The 13,857-nt window shown below is 43.7% G+C and overlaps 1 protein-coding gene across 1 annotated transcript in view; it reads left to right on the forward strand.

Annotated features, from left to right (window-relative positions):
- The window catches only part of MYO10 (myosin X), a 136,260-nt gene that overhangs the window by 44,109 nt on the left and 78,294 nt on the right, over positions 1–13,857 (forward strand). The window contains exon 3 of the mRNA XM_009883736.1: positions 11,673–11,860. Within this exon, the coding sequence (XP_009882038.1) occupies positions 11,673–11,860 (188 nt within the window). The remainder of the gene's footprint in view (positions 1–11,672; positions 11,861–13,857) is intronic.

Genomic DNA, 13,857 nt, shown 5'->3' on the forward strand with positions numbered 1-13,857 from the left:
TTAATGCCCATCTTTGAATGCTCAGATTAGCTTTCATGCCGGGCTGGTGTGTGGCAAAGTATGGAGACGTAAACACCAGTGCTAAAAGCGGAAGGTGCCCATGTTTGAAAACAGAGCTTTTTGTGAGGGCGAATGAGGGATTTCGTTGCCTGTGAAGCAAGGCCAGCACGGGGCACGCCATGTGGAGAGGGGAAGTGCTGTGGCGGCCGAGCTGTTCAAAGGCCGGTTGTTCCCAAAGCTGTTGATTCTGGTTTACTTTTAGTTAAGTACATGTTGCGGATGAGACTGGCTCAGCCTTGGAGGTGACGCCGTGAACCACGCCGCCTGGATTGTGCTGCAAGACGCAGAAATTACGGTGTTTGGGCTGGGGCCCTGGGATGAGCCGAGGTTGTCTTGTCCCTGTGGCCAGCGGCTAGTTACTGATGCAGGCCAACGAATTTCAGAGGAGCAGACCAGAGGATCAGAGAGCAGCTTTTGCTGAGGCGCGAGGCGGGTTGGAAATAGCTGCAGTATACATTGCGCAGGTCAATATGGAGGTTTTCGGTGTCAGATCCACCCTTGTTTGCCTGTGTTCGAGCAATACACAAGTTTCAAAGCACATCTGATTCGTGTTTTCCTTTTGAATTAAGCTCTGAGGTGCCAGGTAGGCACGTTCCCCTTTGAAGTGGTGATGACTTGACACGTGCCCATCCTGTTTAGGTGGAGAACGCATACCCATGCCCGGCGAGGCGTGCTGCCTGGGCTGGGGTGCGGCGGTCCCTGGTGGGGAGAGTGTCCTCCAGGTTGTCTGGCAACTGGGTGTGGTGGCCAGAAAGGGCGAGAGGGAACACAACCTATTTTTGCTCACTTTCCAATTAGGGCTGCAGCTTGCCCACCAATAATTATAACCATCTGTTAGGTTTGTATGCATATGTATAAAAACTTCTGTACCAGCCACGTAGACATGTAATGCTGTACCAGCCACATCCACATCAGAGGGAGGATGATGGTAATTAGGAGCTCAGTTTTCGTGGCCGGCTTCCTTTCTCTCTTCAGCTGAAGCAACAAACATGGAATAACTTGGATGAGAAAGCAATGTTTCTCTGATTTTTAGAAGAGGTGTTGAAATGGAAAAGTTGTCTCTTCCCTGGCAAGGTTGCTTGCAGAGCTCCTAGCCACTTCATTACCCTGAAGCCTCAGTTATCTGTTTTTAAAAGGTATATTCAGTTATTTATGCATCAATTTTTAAATCTGTTTGTGTTTGTTTCCTTTAGCAGCATTTTCAGTTGTAGTTTGTTAAACTTGCAGTAATTAGATAATTTATCTCCCTCGAAGTCATTAGAGTTCCCTGAGGTGACTAGTTGATGTTTGTGCAGTATTAATCGATAATCACCACTGCGGTTTTTTCGAATTATGTTTGCAGACACAGACACTTTAGTATCTGGGTCAGTTGCTCTTGGTGACTTCTTTGTCTAGGTTTTTGCATATTCGTTTTTTTCCTGAGTACAGTAAAACTCATTCCAGATCCGGTGCAGTTCAGTGCACCATAGTGAGAAAATAGCAGGGCACACTAAAGTCCTGGTTAATTAATACACACAGACAGACGTAATTCATACATTTTGAAAGCTCTCCCATTCAGATGTCCTCTACCAAGGACAGAAGTTGTAGGTGGAGGCAGAAAGATGAAGGAAGATCAGTAGAAGACAATAGCCCCAAAGTGTTTGCTTACAAAGACAAAACCTGTCATGACTGATTTCTTAAATGGAAAAATTTGGATGCACTCCCTGCAGAAATTGAACCTAAAAAGAATGTATATCTAGGACCCATACACCATCCTGGACAGCTCAACAGCCTTGGTCTTTGGCTTGTCACGCTCCCTGGTATAAATAAGTGTGGGCCATTGACTTAAACCCAAACAATGGTACACGCAAATTGTGTCGTTAATTAGTACCATAAAATATATATAAATATTGTACATGTACATTTAGACCAAGTCCTTCGTTATTACACTACCTCCTAGAACTGCATTTGTCCTGGTCTTGTCTGCAGCCCAGCTGTGGTTGCCCAGTGCCTCTCTCCACAAGCATCCCATGCTCTCCAGCAGTCCCACGTAACCAGTTTGCAGGATCTGCTCTATGGTCAGTGAGGAGACTTCTGTTTATTTAATTGCTCTGCTTTTACAGTAACGAAATTTTAAAAATGTGCTGATGAATCACGGTGTTTTTCATGCCTTCCTATGCTATTGGGGAAATGGGGAAAATTCTCTCCACCAGCTCCTTCAGTGGAGGTGCAGAGAGCAGAGAACGCCATTGCTAAGAATGCATGGCAAATGTCTATACATAGCTACTTACCTCCATAATTAGCATGTTATGCTTACACACATCAGATAATGTTTTCAAAATGTAGTTCAAAGCGAGTTCCTGTCTCCAAGCATTAATTACAGCTTCCATTTCACATCTGTTACTAGAGAGCAGCAGACAAAGATCTATATAAACACAGCAGGCTTTTAATTGGAAATCTAGTGGAATTTATTTTTGGTGATTGCTATTTCTAAAGGATGGTCAGTTATATAGATCAGCAATTGTCTGCCAAAGGCCAATTATCATTGTTTTTTGTTTGGTTTTCTTTTTTTTTTAATACATGTTAGAGGAATAACATAGCTGTAATGATGCGAGAAGTAAACAAATGCCATTGGTTGGTTAACCAGCTTTGCTTCTGAATTCCTCCATACTGCAGAACTTGCGGGACTGCTGATAATGGTATCAACAACAACAACAGTAAAGAGTGTTTGCCTGAACTTTGTCCTCACAACTGAAAATACTGGGGATTTTAAAGGTGCGTCTTTTCAGATCTTAGCAAATATTTTGGCCTGAGGTGGTGTGATCAACACAGCACCATTAAAAAGGTCTGTGTAACTGAGCACACTATCATGTATGCAACGGCTGCACAAACACATACATTTGTATTGTGGTTTGTAGCACGTTAGGTACTTGTTGGTAACCTGCTGTGTGTATATGCTGCAGTAGGGATCTCGCTCTCTGTCATCAGTGGGCTGTTCCAGTGAGAGGGACAGGGAGGTGGAGGAGGTCAAAGTTTTAGTAGAACATCAAAAAACTTGTTCTTTCTGTCTAGTCTGTACCAGTATTTGTATTCTCATTTGGTTAGTTGGTTAGGAGAATAAATAATATATGTAGGGTCAGCAGGGTCAATTCCTGTTGACTTCCATGAGTTTGGAATGATACCTAAGCCCTGCTTAATGATAACATCATATTGAAAACTGCAAAGTAGAAATCCATCATCTTGTGCAGGTTTTGTCATTGGTGGTGGTATATATTGCTAATGGCTTCTCAGATTTGAAAGCTTGTTTTCGTGTTGTTTTCTTCACACCTTTATTGAATGTCACTGCTAACTCTGTAAGCTAAGAACAGAAAGTAGACCAACGTGTGGAGTCGAAAGGAAAATTCTTCAGTTGTTTGCCTAAGTGCCGACAGCAGCTTAGTGCCGTTCAGTCAGAGCTTTTGCAAATGGTGCTGGATGCTTCTGCGTGCGCCTGTGCCTCACTTGCAAGTAAGCTTTGGCTCCTTTCTCCAAGCTCTGTTGCTCCCAGTCCCGCAAAGGCATTGAAAGGAGGGAAGGAAGTTGGACTTCAAAATGTAAGCTGCTTGTGTGTCACCAGCACGTGTTTTCTTTACGTGAGTTGGGCTTCGACTGTAAAGCAAGCTGCACAAAATTTACTGCTTGTGCTACACTCTCCAACTGCCTTATTCACATATTCCAGCAGTTTAATACTTGAAAGGCCACTGACAACCCATTTAAGTTGAGAATGAATTAAATTATTTTATAGCTATTGTCAACCTGCGTAAACAGACTATTGATTCATAGCCAGGCTGTTACTTTTATTTGAAGAGATGTAGTCTATTTTGTGCAAAGCAGTTTCAGCTTTTCTTTTTGATGTCTGTCAGTGTTTCCTTTTAAAAGCATATGTAGTTCAAAAGTCCCATTTAGCAGATTTCGACTGCTAATACCGTTTGCCATCTTAGTGCTGACTTCTAGACCCATGGCTATTTGGCAGCAGTTCGGTGCCATCCAACAAGCTACCTGGCATAGATGCAGGTTTCAGTTATTCTGGCTTTTGATTCCTGTTTTCACGCTCTGTTAAAGCGTAATTCCTGCTCTTCTCCTAAAAAAAGCCCTTTCTATAGAAGAGGTCTTAAAACATTAAAGGAGCATGGAAGTTAGGAAGATCTGGATATCAGTCTGTTAAATAGCCACAACAAGAATGAAACGGATCTCCAAAGATTTAAATTAATATATATATTTCTCCAGTGTCTCTAGAACACTAGCATTTTTGTTTTCATTTGCAAGTGTTTTCTCTGAAAAGCCCCTTCATCTTGCCAAGATGAATCTATAGGAAGGAAGACCATTTTTTTTCTTTTTCCTTGCTGGAGGGTGAATTAGACCTTCAGACAGCTTTGAAAGACTCGTTTGAGCATTGTGCAATAACAAAGCAGGAAGAAGAACTAGTGTGTGGCCACAGGCCATTTGAAATGAAGCGATGAGCCATGGGGTCTCTGCTCTTTGTGGGGCCTTTTCTGATTTGACCTAGAGATCCTCTGGTTAGAGTTAAGCTTGTGCATTTGTGCGCACAGATTGCTACAGTCTGATGTGCAAACTTAGATTCACATGCTGTGTTGCAGCCCATGAAAATGGCAAAAATCAATGTCTCGTTCTGATCGATCGCAATTTTTTGTTCAAGAGGTCACCTCCTCTCTCCACTTGGCAATAGCGAAGAGAGAGACTCTTCAATAACCATTTATATAAACAGTCTACGCACAAAAGATCATTATCCTGACATCCAGTATATAGGACTGCTACATGGTGGAGATTGTATTGTATTAGTCAGCAAAAAAAATGCAATAAAAAAAAGGAGATTTGGTCCTTTTTACACAGGAGAAATACTGCCAGAAACCTGTGAAGTTCTGAAATAAGGAAAGATGTCTCTCTGACATCAATATTATTGTCTCTTGCTTTGGTTTTTACCTTTGGCTGTAACAATGCTCTTTTATCAGCTTTTTTAATATTGTTTTCATATTTCCCAGCTGGATTTTTTTGTGCAGATTCTGGATAACACTTGCAGAGTTTCCTTGAGTATCTCCATCCGCATGGAATGGTCTGTTCAACAGGAGAAAATGAATGGGAAAGTAAGATGAAATTAAGGTTTAAGTGTATCTCTCAGCCTGTGGGAGCTCTTAAGTTTGTGCATGTTCTTCACCATCCCTGAGCCTTCTGTGGAGTTAAGCTGAAAGATGTGACTGCCTGTGTGCACTGTTTTGGATATTTATGTTGGCAGCTAAGGTGACCAAAACCCAGTTTTTAAGCCTTAAGAAATAGACATATCTAGGCAGCTTCAGTTAGCTGCCTAGAACAAGGCCACTATGAACGTGCACGGTTGAAGCTGTAGGGAGTGGAAGGATTTGCTTTGTTCAGAAATTGAGGTAGCTGGGTTGCAAAGTACCACTTTTTTCACAAAGAGATAGCATAGCCTTTGCCCTTGGCGGGGCTTGGGAACAGGATGGTGTTGCTTAGTACTCTTAAAATCGTAGAAATTGTCTAGGTTGGAAGGGGCCTTTAAGATCATCAAGTCCAACCATTAATTTTGTACCAAGGGGAGCTTAAGGCCACATAAGCTGGCTTGAAGGGTCAACTTAACAGACAGTGATGAGTCTAATAGGGTATGCTATTGCCCAACAGTTGCCTCTGATCATCTGGAATCACATATTTTTTTTTAAAAAAAAGTCCCAAATTATTCCAAAATCTTCTTGTAAGTTGTGCCAGTGAAAACAAGCATGAAGCCTGGCTTTGAAAATGCCATGGGCTGTTATGCCTTGGATCTGATCTGTGCTCAGCAGAGGAAGGGAAAAGGCTGCCCGGGAGGCAGTTGTTAGGAGAGGCTGCTGCAGCTTACATGGTGGGCTGAAGCACATGGGAAAGTGCACTAAGCAGTGTGAACCAGCCTGAGAAGACGCTTTTCAAAAACAATGACAAGGAGAATGTTTAGCAGGTGGGTCTTGGGTGTAGGTAGCTGCCTGTTGGCACCTCATCGTCTTAGTGGCATTCTCTGTTGTGTTCTGGTTCCCTTGTAAAGGTCCTCCCATCATGATGCTAACTCTTGCATTTGTAGTGTGCCCTCTGTGTTCACAAACAGCTCATTTTGCAATCAGTTCTACAACTGACCTTGAGAAGAAAAAAGGACAATTTAGGTGTCATAACATTGTGCACATTGACAAGGAACACAGACATAAAGAAAAGCAAAGCTGATGTAAATTTGGGCAGTTGGAAACCCACCATGAGTCACCAAACATGGTGAGGGCTGCAGAAGCCCAAGCATGTAAGGATGATTATAGAGTATGACATTTCCATCTTAGAAATGGCTTGATTGGTTGAAAACATCTAAACTTGTAGTTTAGTGCTTCACTTTGATTATGGTTTTTAAGAAAGGAGCTTGGCTTCAGACATTTTGGTTTATAATTTAGAGAGGCAACTGGATTCTGTCCCACTGAAATTAGCATGGGACTAGCTGAAAGATGGGGTATACTTGCCACAGAGAGGATAAATCAGGGTCCTACCAAGAACGAGGGCATTCATTATCATCCTGTTTGTGGCATACCCTTGCCCCTTCTGCTGCCTTCATCCCCTAAACAGCACGCCAAAATATGACCCAGCCATCTTTCTCCTTTTTATGCTGACGTGTGTGTGGTGGTTGAGCTAGTTATCTGTGCCTCAGAATAAACTCAGTCATGATTGCCGTCAATCCCTGTACCTGAGACAACGGAGAACGAGGGAGGCTGTATCTGCAGCGTGGGGCAAACTCTTCTGTTCCCAAATTTTGCATCCTGACACCTTGAAATTTGGTGTTGAAAACGTAGCAAAGTTTGACGGCTGTTTTGTGGTCTTTCAAATGTTGTCTGCCTCTGCATGTTCTGTCAAAGCACTGGTATTGTCATATTAATGACGTGATCTTGCATTAGGGCGGTTTCCTTTTTTGTTGCCTTTTCTGTGTAGAGAACCTGAAAAAAATTTTGAAGGGGAAATTTTACTTTAGTTTGTCCTCTTTCATTCCAAAAGCCTCTTCTACCTGGGAAAGAAAGATATTTCAAGTTGTATTTCGTTCATCTATTGCAAACTTGTTTCTTGTAATTTTAAGCTAAATTGGAAAAGCGTATTTTAACCAATAAAGCTTTTTACATCATTTACATTTGTTTGGCATCAAACTAAAGTAAACTGATTTTGTCTTCCTTAAAAAAAAATAATAAAACTATCATGTTAGACAGGACTACTCTGACCATCACAAGTGTTTCTAGAGTATTTCTGTGGGTATCAGAAATCTCTGAGAGCTCTTGAACCTTGTTAAAGAACTAATTGGTTTTGAGTGTTTGAAGAAGTCTGGGGTGATTTCAAGACACAGGTTCAGAGCTGATCGCTATCAGAAGGCAACAGGCAAAAGCATTCAGAGAACTGGTGAAGAATCTCTTCCTTTCTCAAGTACATCTTTCATTTTGACTCTTGCGATGCAATCACCTTCCTGAATGTCTAGCTGAGAAGACAGGGCTCAAACTTCTAATTTTGAAAGTCCTCTTAGAGGATCAGCAAACAATCTTATTTCCTCTTTTTGTGCTAAAAGGGGGAGCAGGGAGTGTCTGTGGTATGTGACTGAAAATGTTTTGGGAGATGTGTTATCAATGTAAAATTTCAGTAAAAATTTGAAAGTGGAAAAGGAGCCCAACCTTTTAATATGGTAATCAAAATGCTGCATTCGTATCAGGCTGAATAACTCGACTTCCACTCATTCTTGGGTTTGAATAAATATATTAGCGGTGATCTGATAACAAGTTGTTGCTGGTTTAGTCTGTAACGAAGTAATTCAAGAGTTTGTGTGTGGTTCTGTCTGAAGTGTTGAGTTGGTCGTGTAACAGAGGAAAGTAAACTGTCTTGTTCATTCCACAGGATTTAAGAAGTCAGGCTTGTGATAGGAGCTCGACACAGTGTTTCTCTGAAATACCTCTCAAACTATTTCAGTTGGAAATCTTCAGAAATCCTGTGTGCTTGCTAGTGCTCTGGCAGATGCACGAGTATTTTTCCTATTCATAACTGCTTTGGAGTGCTTTCATTAAAATAAGTAATTATGGACTGCAAGAATCAGATTAGAAACTGCAAACAACAAAGAGAAAATTTAATTCACTCTCTTTTAAGCAAAGTGGAAGTGACGTTACGTGAAAATACCTTGTCTGAAATTTCATCCGAGCAGCTGCCTTGTGATTTTAGCATAATAAAGTAATTTGGAGATTCTACTTCTGCCTGTTAACTGCTTGAATGTGCCATATGATGATGCCTGGTGCAGAAACAGCGTTCAGGAGATGATACCCATCCACTGAACAGCCCTGAGCTGCTCAGGGTCCCCCCGGGGAGGGGAAGCAGAGCCCTGCGAACAGGGAGGTGGTGAAGTGGTCATCTTCTGCGTCTGGCCACAGGTCATGCCCCCACACCTTAAGTCCCTGGCTTCGTGGCTCTTAGAGGTGCCAGGGTGGAGGCTAGCAGGAGCAGGATCTGCTGTTTATAAAATAGTGCTGCTAGTTAGAGGGTGTGATAGTTACTGGATGGGAAAAGTAGTAAGTTTAGAAGTGATGTAGGAAATGATTCTTGCAGCAGATCTTGCTGCTGTTGAGCATCCCACGGGAAATTTACAAAGGCTTTGGGAAGATTTGTCTTATAATGGGAATTATTTTTTTTTTAAATAATGGGAATCGTGTTTAATAAGGGTGCTGTTTCAGCTGAACCTTGCTGAACTGCCTTGGGTTTAGGTGGAACTTTCACCCAGACCAGCTAGCTCCAGGTGCAGTTGTAGCTCCTCGTGGGTTGGATTATGACACTTGATAGATCATGAATCTGATCCACTGAGTCTGTGAAGAATATAGCTTTTTTGTGATCTTGCCTTGGGATGAGGAAGTTGGTTTTTTGAGGACCTGAGTTTGTTCCATCTTCTAGCAACATAATTTGGTGGCAATTTGTGCATGCATTTAACTTGTTCTGCAAAAAGGTAATATGTACTCAAAGCACCAGAAGACTGCAACCACAAATCTATTTCAATAGAGGTTGTGGTTTTTCACGTTTTTGCTGAAAGAAAAAGAGAGAGAGAAGGTATTTTTAAAATAGTCACGTCCTAAGCATTACTCCATAACGTGATTTAGGAATTGTTTTTGCCAGTATAGTTTCTGCTACTCACCAGGTTTCTGTTGTTGCCATAACCTTTTTCTGTATGATACCTTTCATGAATTATGAGGCAATGAAGCCAACTGACTTTATTTAATAAAAAACTTTTCTTATTCACAGTAATGACTAATATTCTGGAAGTGTTTATATCATTTAAAAAAAGTTATGCTTAAGCCATGTGAAAGACTGCCTTGTGTTAAGCGAGTCTGTGCAGAGGTGGGCTGCTGTCGCCTCTTATGGTGTTTACTGTTTGAAACAGTAGAAGCAAGAAAGTCAGATTATAGTCATTGGTGGTGCAGGTTTGCCAGTGCTTTATCACAGGAAGATAGGGGAGCCTGGTTGTTCTGACAGGTACTTCATCACGCAGAAGCTATAGAGTGGATGCTTACAGTTATAAAGTTAGATGGTATCATGTTGCGTGGGGAGTTTTTTTTATTTGCTTCTTTGCCGTGGCATCTGTTGTAATGGGATGCCTGCAGTTATTATTCTTACATTTTAGTAAGACTTTGGGCAGACTTTAATAAGGTAAAGAGGAAGATTTGTAGCAGTCTCTTTTATTGGTCATGCTTGCACTGTATTCATGTAACTTTAAAAAAAAAAAAATATTCTCATAAATCTTTGCCTGTGCAATCTGTTGAAATACATATCGAACTGAGGAATTTTCTCAGAAGCTTCCTCCCTAGTTATTTAAGAACCCAAGAGGGGATGATCCCAGGAAATTAAGCTGTTGTCTCAGTGCTGTAATTGCCCTGCGATACGATCTCGTGTTGAAATGGTATCTTTCCTCTCGATGAAACCTTCTGAGCTGTTGCACAGCACGGGGGTTTTTATAAAACACGCAGACTGAAAGTTCACAGCTCTGTAAAAGGTACTTGAGTTACTGTGAGGAGGAGTATTCCCCTCGCAGCTAATAAAATTGTCAGAATCTCAAGGACGCTGCCGTAGTCCCCTTAAGCAGCAGCTTTGAGCTTTTGCTGTGTTGGGTCTGATGGAGGAAGAACAGGTGGATAATGGGGACTGTAACAGCAGGGTGACAGTGAGAAAGGAGAGCTGATACACAGTGATAATTACATGTTAATTAAGGAGAAGAAAGGGGGGGAGGGGCAGGTAGATGTGGAATGTAAATGCTGTGGCGGATACTGACAGAGAGGAAAGGAAAACGTGGAGGAGCTGATGGTGCCTGGGTCTGGGTGAGTGTCCCCACGGTGGCTTGCTGGTGAAGCGGGTGGCTATGGGAGGAGCATGTGGGGCTGTGTTTTGGTGGCGTGCAAGATGCTGCTTGCCTTATCCAGCCCCTTCTGGGCAGGGTGCTGCGGAGGCGAAGAGAGCCCCAGTCCTGCTGTCAACTTCTCAGCTGGTTCCCATCGGCGGCAAGAGGGTCAGCCGCTGGTGGAGCATCTCTCTGTACCTGGAGACCATGTCACAGGGCTGGAGGCTTCTCAACCTGGCTCTGCGCAAGCCCCCAGCAGGGATGCTGAAGCCAGGTTCCTGCCCATAACCGCAGAAAGGGTGCGAAACAAAATGAAATTAGTATCACAGCGTTAACACTGCACGCACCGTATGATATATCAGTTAGTTTCACGTGCCCCAGAAATGTCCTGGAAATTCTGGCGGTAACGTGCTTAATGTTACCTCCTACCTCACTTAATTTTGCTCTATTGGGAAAAGATTTTGAAGTGGATAGAGGGTGACTGAGAAAATGAACAGCGTTGTGAATAGACTGTTGCAAACGATCGCGTTACCACAGCCTAATGAGTTAAGGTAATAGGAAGAGGCATAAGATGCTACCTGGGTGGTTTTAACTGATGTGCTCTCTAATTGCAATGAAATACAAATGAATGCCTTCTCATCTGCCCTTGTGCATCAAACTAGTAATAAATTAAGTTGCAGAAACCTGATGTTTTGGGAGCATCTGCTGGTTCACATGCTTTTCTTAGGGCCTGCTACCATATAATGGTGCTAGTGTCTACCGTAATGTATGATGCTTCCGTTTTAAAAATAGGTAGCAGAGATGGACTTGGGTACTCTATGTGGAAATACAGACTTTTGCATCAGTACTTGGGACGCAGTCAGGTTTTTAGTAAGTTCGGGGAGTCCCTAAGAATGGGTGAGAAGCAGCTGTAGACCAGCGCTCGTAGGCGTTAACGTGCAGCTGTAAGCATGGTTAAGGCAGGGATTCCTACGGCCCAGAAGCTCTGTGCTGTAGGTGGGGTAAGTATGAAAACATGACAGAGGTGGAAACAACTTTTGCCCTTTGCTGCTTTTGTTGAAAGGAAGAAAGCAGGGACAAATCCTAGCCACCTTTACCCAAAGGATTGCTAGGCTTTTGCAAACGTATATTTGTTGTCTTTCATTTGGGAAGAGTGTCAATCTGTTCCACCCTGTGTGTAATAACAACTCTGGGGGGGGGGGCTGTGTGCTTGCAGACCTACATCGGTTCGATAGTTGCCTCTGTGAACCCTTACAAGAGCATCCCGGGACTGTACGACTGCGCCGCCATGGAGCGATACAGCAAGCACCACATGGGAGAGATTGCACCTCATATCTTCGCTGTGGCGAACGAGTGCTACCGCTGCCTTTGGAAGCGCCATGACAACCAGTGTATCCTCATCAGGTAAATGGCTGCGGCTGCTGCTTTGGTTATCCCTGCTGGTGAGCCTTCCCAGGAGATTTGGGATTTGGCCATGTGGAGAGGAGAACTCCAAAAGCAAGCAGGCTTTTAAATCGCCAGAGTTTCGGGAGAGAATTCTGAACTCGCTCCGTATCGTTCTGAGGACCTCTAACAAAATGTTAATTTTTTTCTTACACATCCTAAGATTTCATTTAGTGAAAAAAAATCTATTGTATTTTTGTGCATTTTTTTTGCTACTCACCCATCTTACCAAATGCTTACCCAAAATGCTTTCCCCACTGGTTTGAACATCCCTGTGCAGCTCAGTAGTTGGTCACCACTGAACCCTGTATTGAGAGGAAAAGGAAAAATAACCCACCGGTCTTGAGAAATGCGGTAAATAAGACCAGCATAAGAGAAAGCCCTCCACATTTCAGCCACTTAATTCTGCCTGATTAACCTTCCTTGCTTAATCTTGTTGTGCTTTAATTTAATGGTGATTTAATAGCTTCCTGTTTGATCCGCTATGTCACTGGTATTCAGCATCTCACTGCTGCTGAACGTACGTTGAGAGCAGTTGGCGTTTCAATAGCTTCTCGCTGCTTTCAGCTCCTCCTTCCTTCTTGCTCCAGAAGAGCTGAAAACGCCACCACAGAATCACAGAACGGTCAGGGTTGGAAGGGACCTCTGGAGATCATCTAGTCCAACCCCGCTGCCCGAGCAGGGTCACCTACAGCAGTTGCACAGGATGGCGTCCAGGCGGGTTTTGAATGTCTCCAGAGTGGGAGACTCCACAACCCCTCTGGGCAGCCTGTTCCAGTGCTCTGCCACCCTCAAAGTCAAGAAGTTCCTTCTCATGTTTAGGTGGAACTTCCTATGTTCAAGTTTGTGCCCTCTACCTCTTGTTCTAGCACTGGGCACCACTGAAAAAAGACTGCCAGCTCTTTTCCCTCTTCCCTGCCTGCCAGCTCAGCTGTGTGGGATCGCACACGGGCCAGGAAACCAAAGCCTTTCCCACTGGATCGGCAGGAGCAGCCCGGTGGCGATGGCAGCCTGGCACCAGCCGTTGGGGCTCTGAGCCAGGGGTGATACTCGGGGTGAGGGGGGATGCAGAGAGCTTGTGTTTCCCTTCCTTCTCGTCTCTCACTTCTGCAGTGGTTTTTTTTTGTGATTAAACCTGTCTGCTCTCACCTTCCTGCAGCCTACCAGAACAAGTTAAACATGGAGAGCTCTTCAGACACAAGGTGACACAATTTTGGCTGTCTTCGGACCTCCACGGGAGCCCTTGTGACAGCCGTGGGACTGCGGCGTGGGGCAGAGAGGAGGGGGTGAAGCAGCGTGAGAGCAGTGCCTTTTGCAATGGGCAGTTGCTACTGGCATTTAAGATTCCAGGCCAGTTTGCAAGGCTTGCTGGATAAGAGGAGGGTTTGGCATGCGTAGTTCAGCACCCAAGCTGTTGTTAGACATGTGGACCAGATGCACCACAGCCAGGTCTGCTTCCAGCTCTCTTCAAGCTCTCAGGTCACAGTCCCCGCCTGCCCTCGCCTCTAGGCAGGTTCTGCCTGGCAGAGGCATGAAGACGGAGAGGGGGCTCGGTGTGTTTTTCAGCTTTCTTCGGCTGTATTTTTCCTTTTTATTATTTAATACATAGTGCTGTACATATCAAGTTGAGTCCAGGTGACACTCCAAGGAAAGATGAAACGCACCAGAGATCTTTGTCGTGCGAAAACAGCTAGCCTGGAGTCATGATTTGATGTTTTAATGCCAGGTATTTACTTGCAAACAGCCGATGTACCCAAATTTTGAGGACTGAAATCATTCCTGGTGGCTAGCAGGTGGCTGTTGGTATTTTTGCCGTTCTGTACTGGCCCAAGTATTTTACCTTTCCTTGCAGTTCCTCACAAACTGCCAAGAGAAAAGCAGGTTGTGTCCTAAAAAGGACATAAGCAGTAGTCTCTGATGTTCCAGAGGAGTCTTCAGCAGTCCCCGCTCTGTAAACC

This window comes from Charadrius vociferus, unplaced genomic scaffold (genome assembly GCF_000708025.1).
Source record: "Charadrius vociferus isolate BGI_N301 unplaced genomic scaffold, ASM70802v2 scaffold103, whole genome shotgun sequence".
NCBI lineage: Eukaryota > Metazoa > Chordata > Aves > Charadriiformes > Charadriidae > Charadrius > Charadrius vociferus.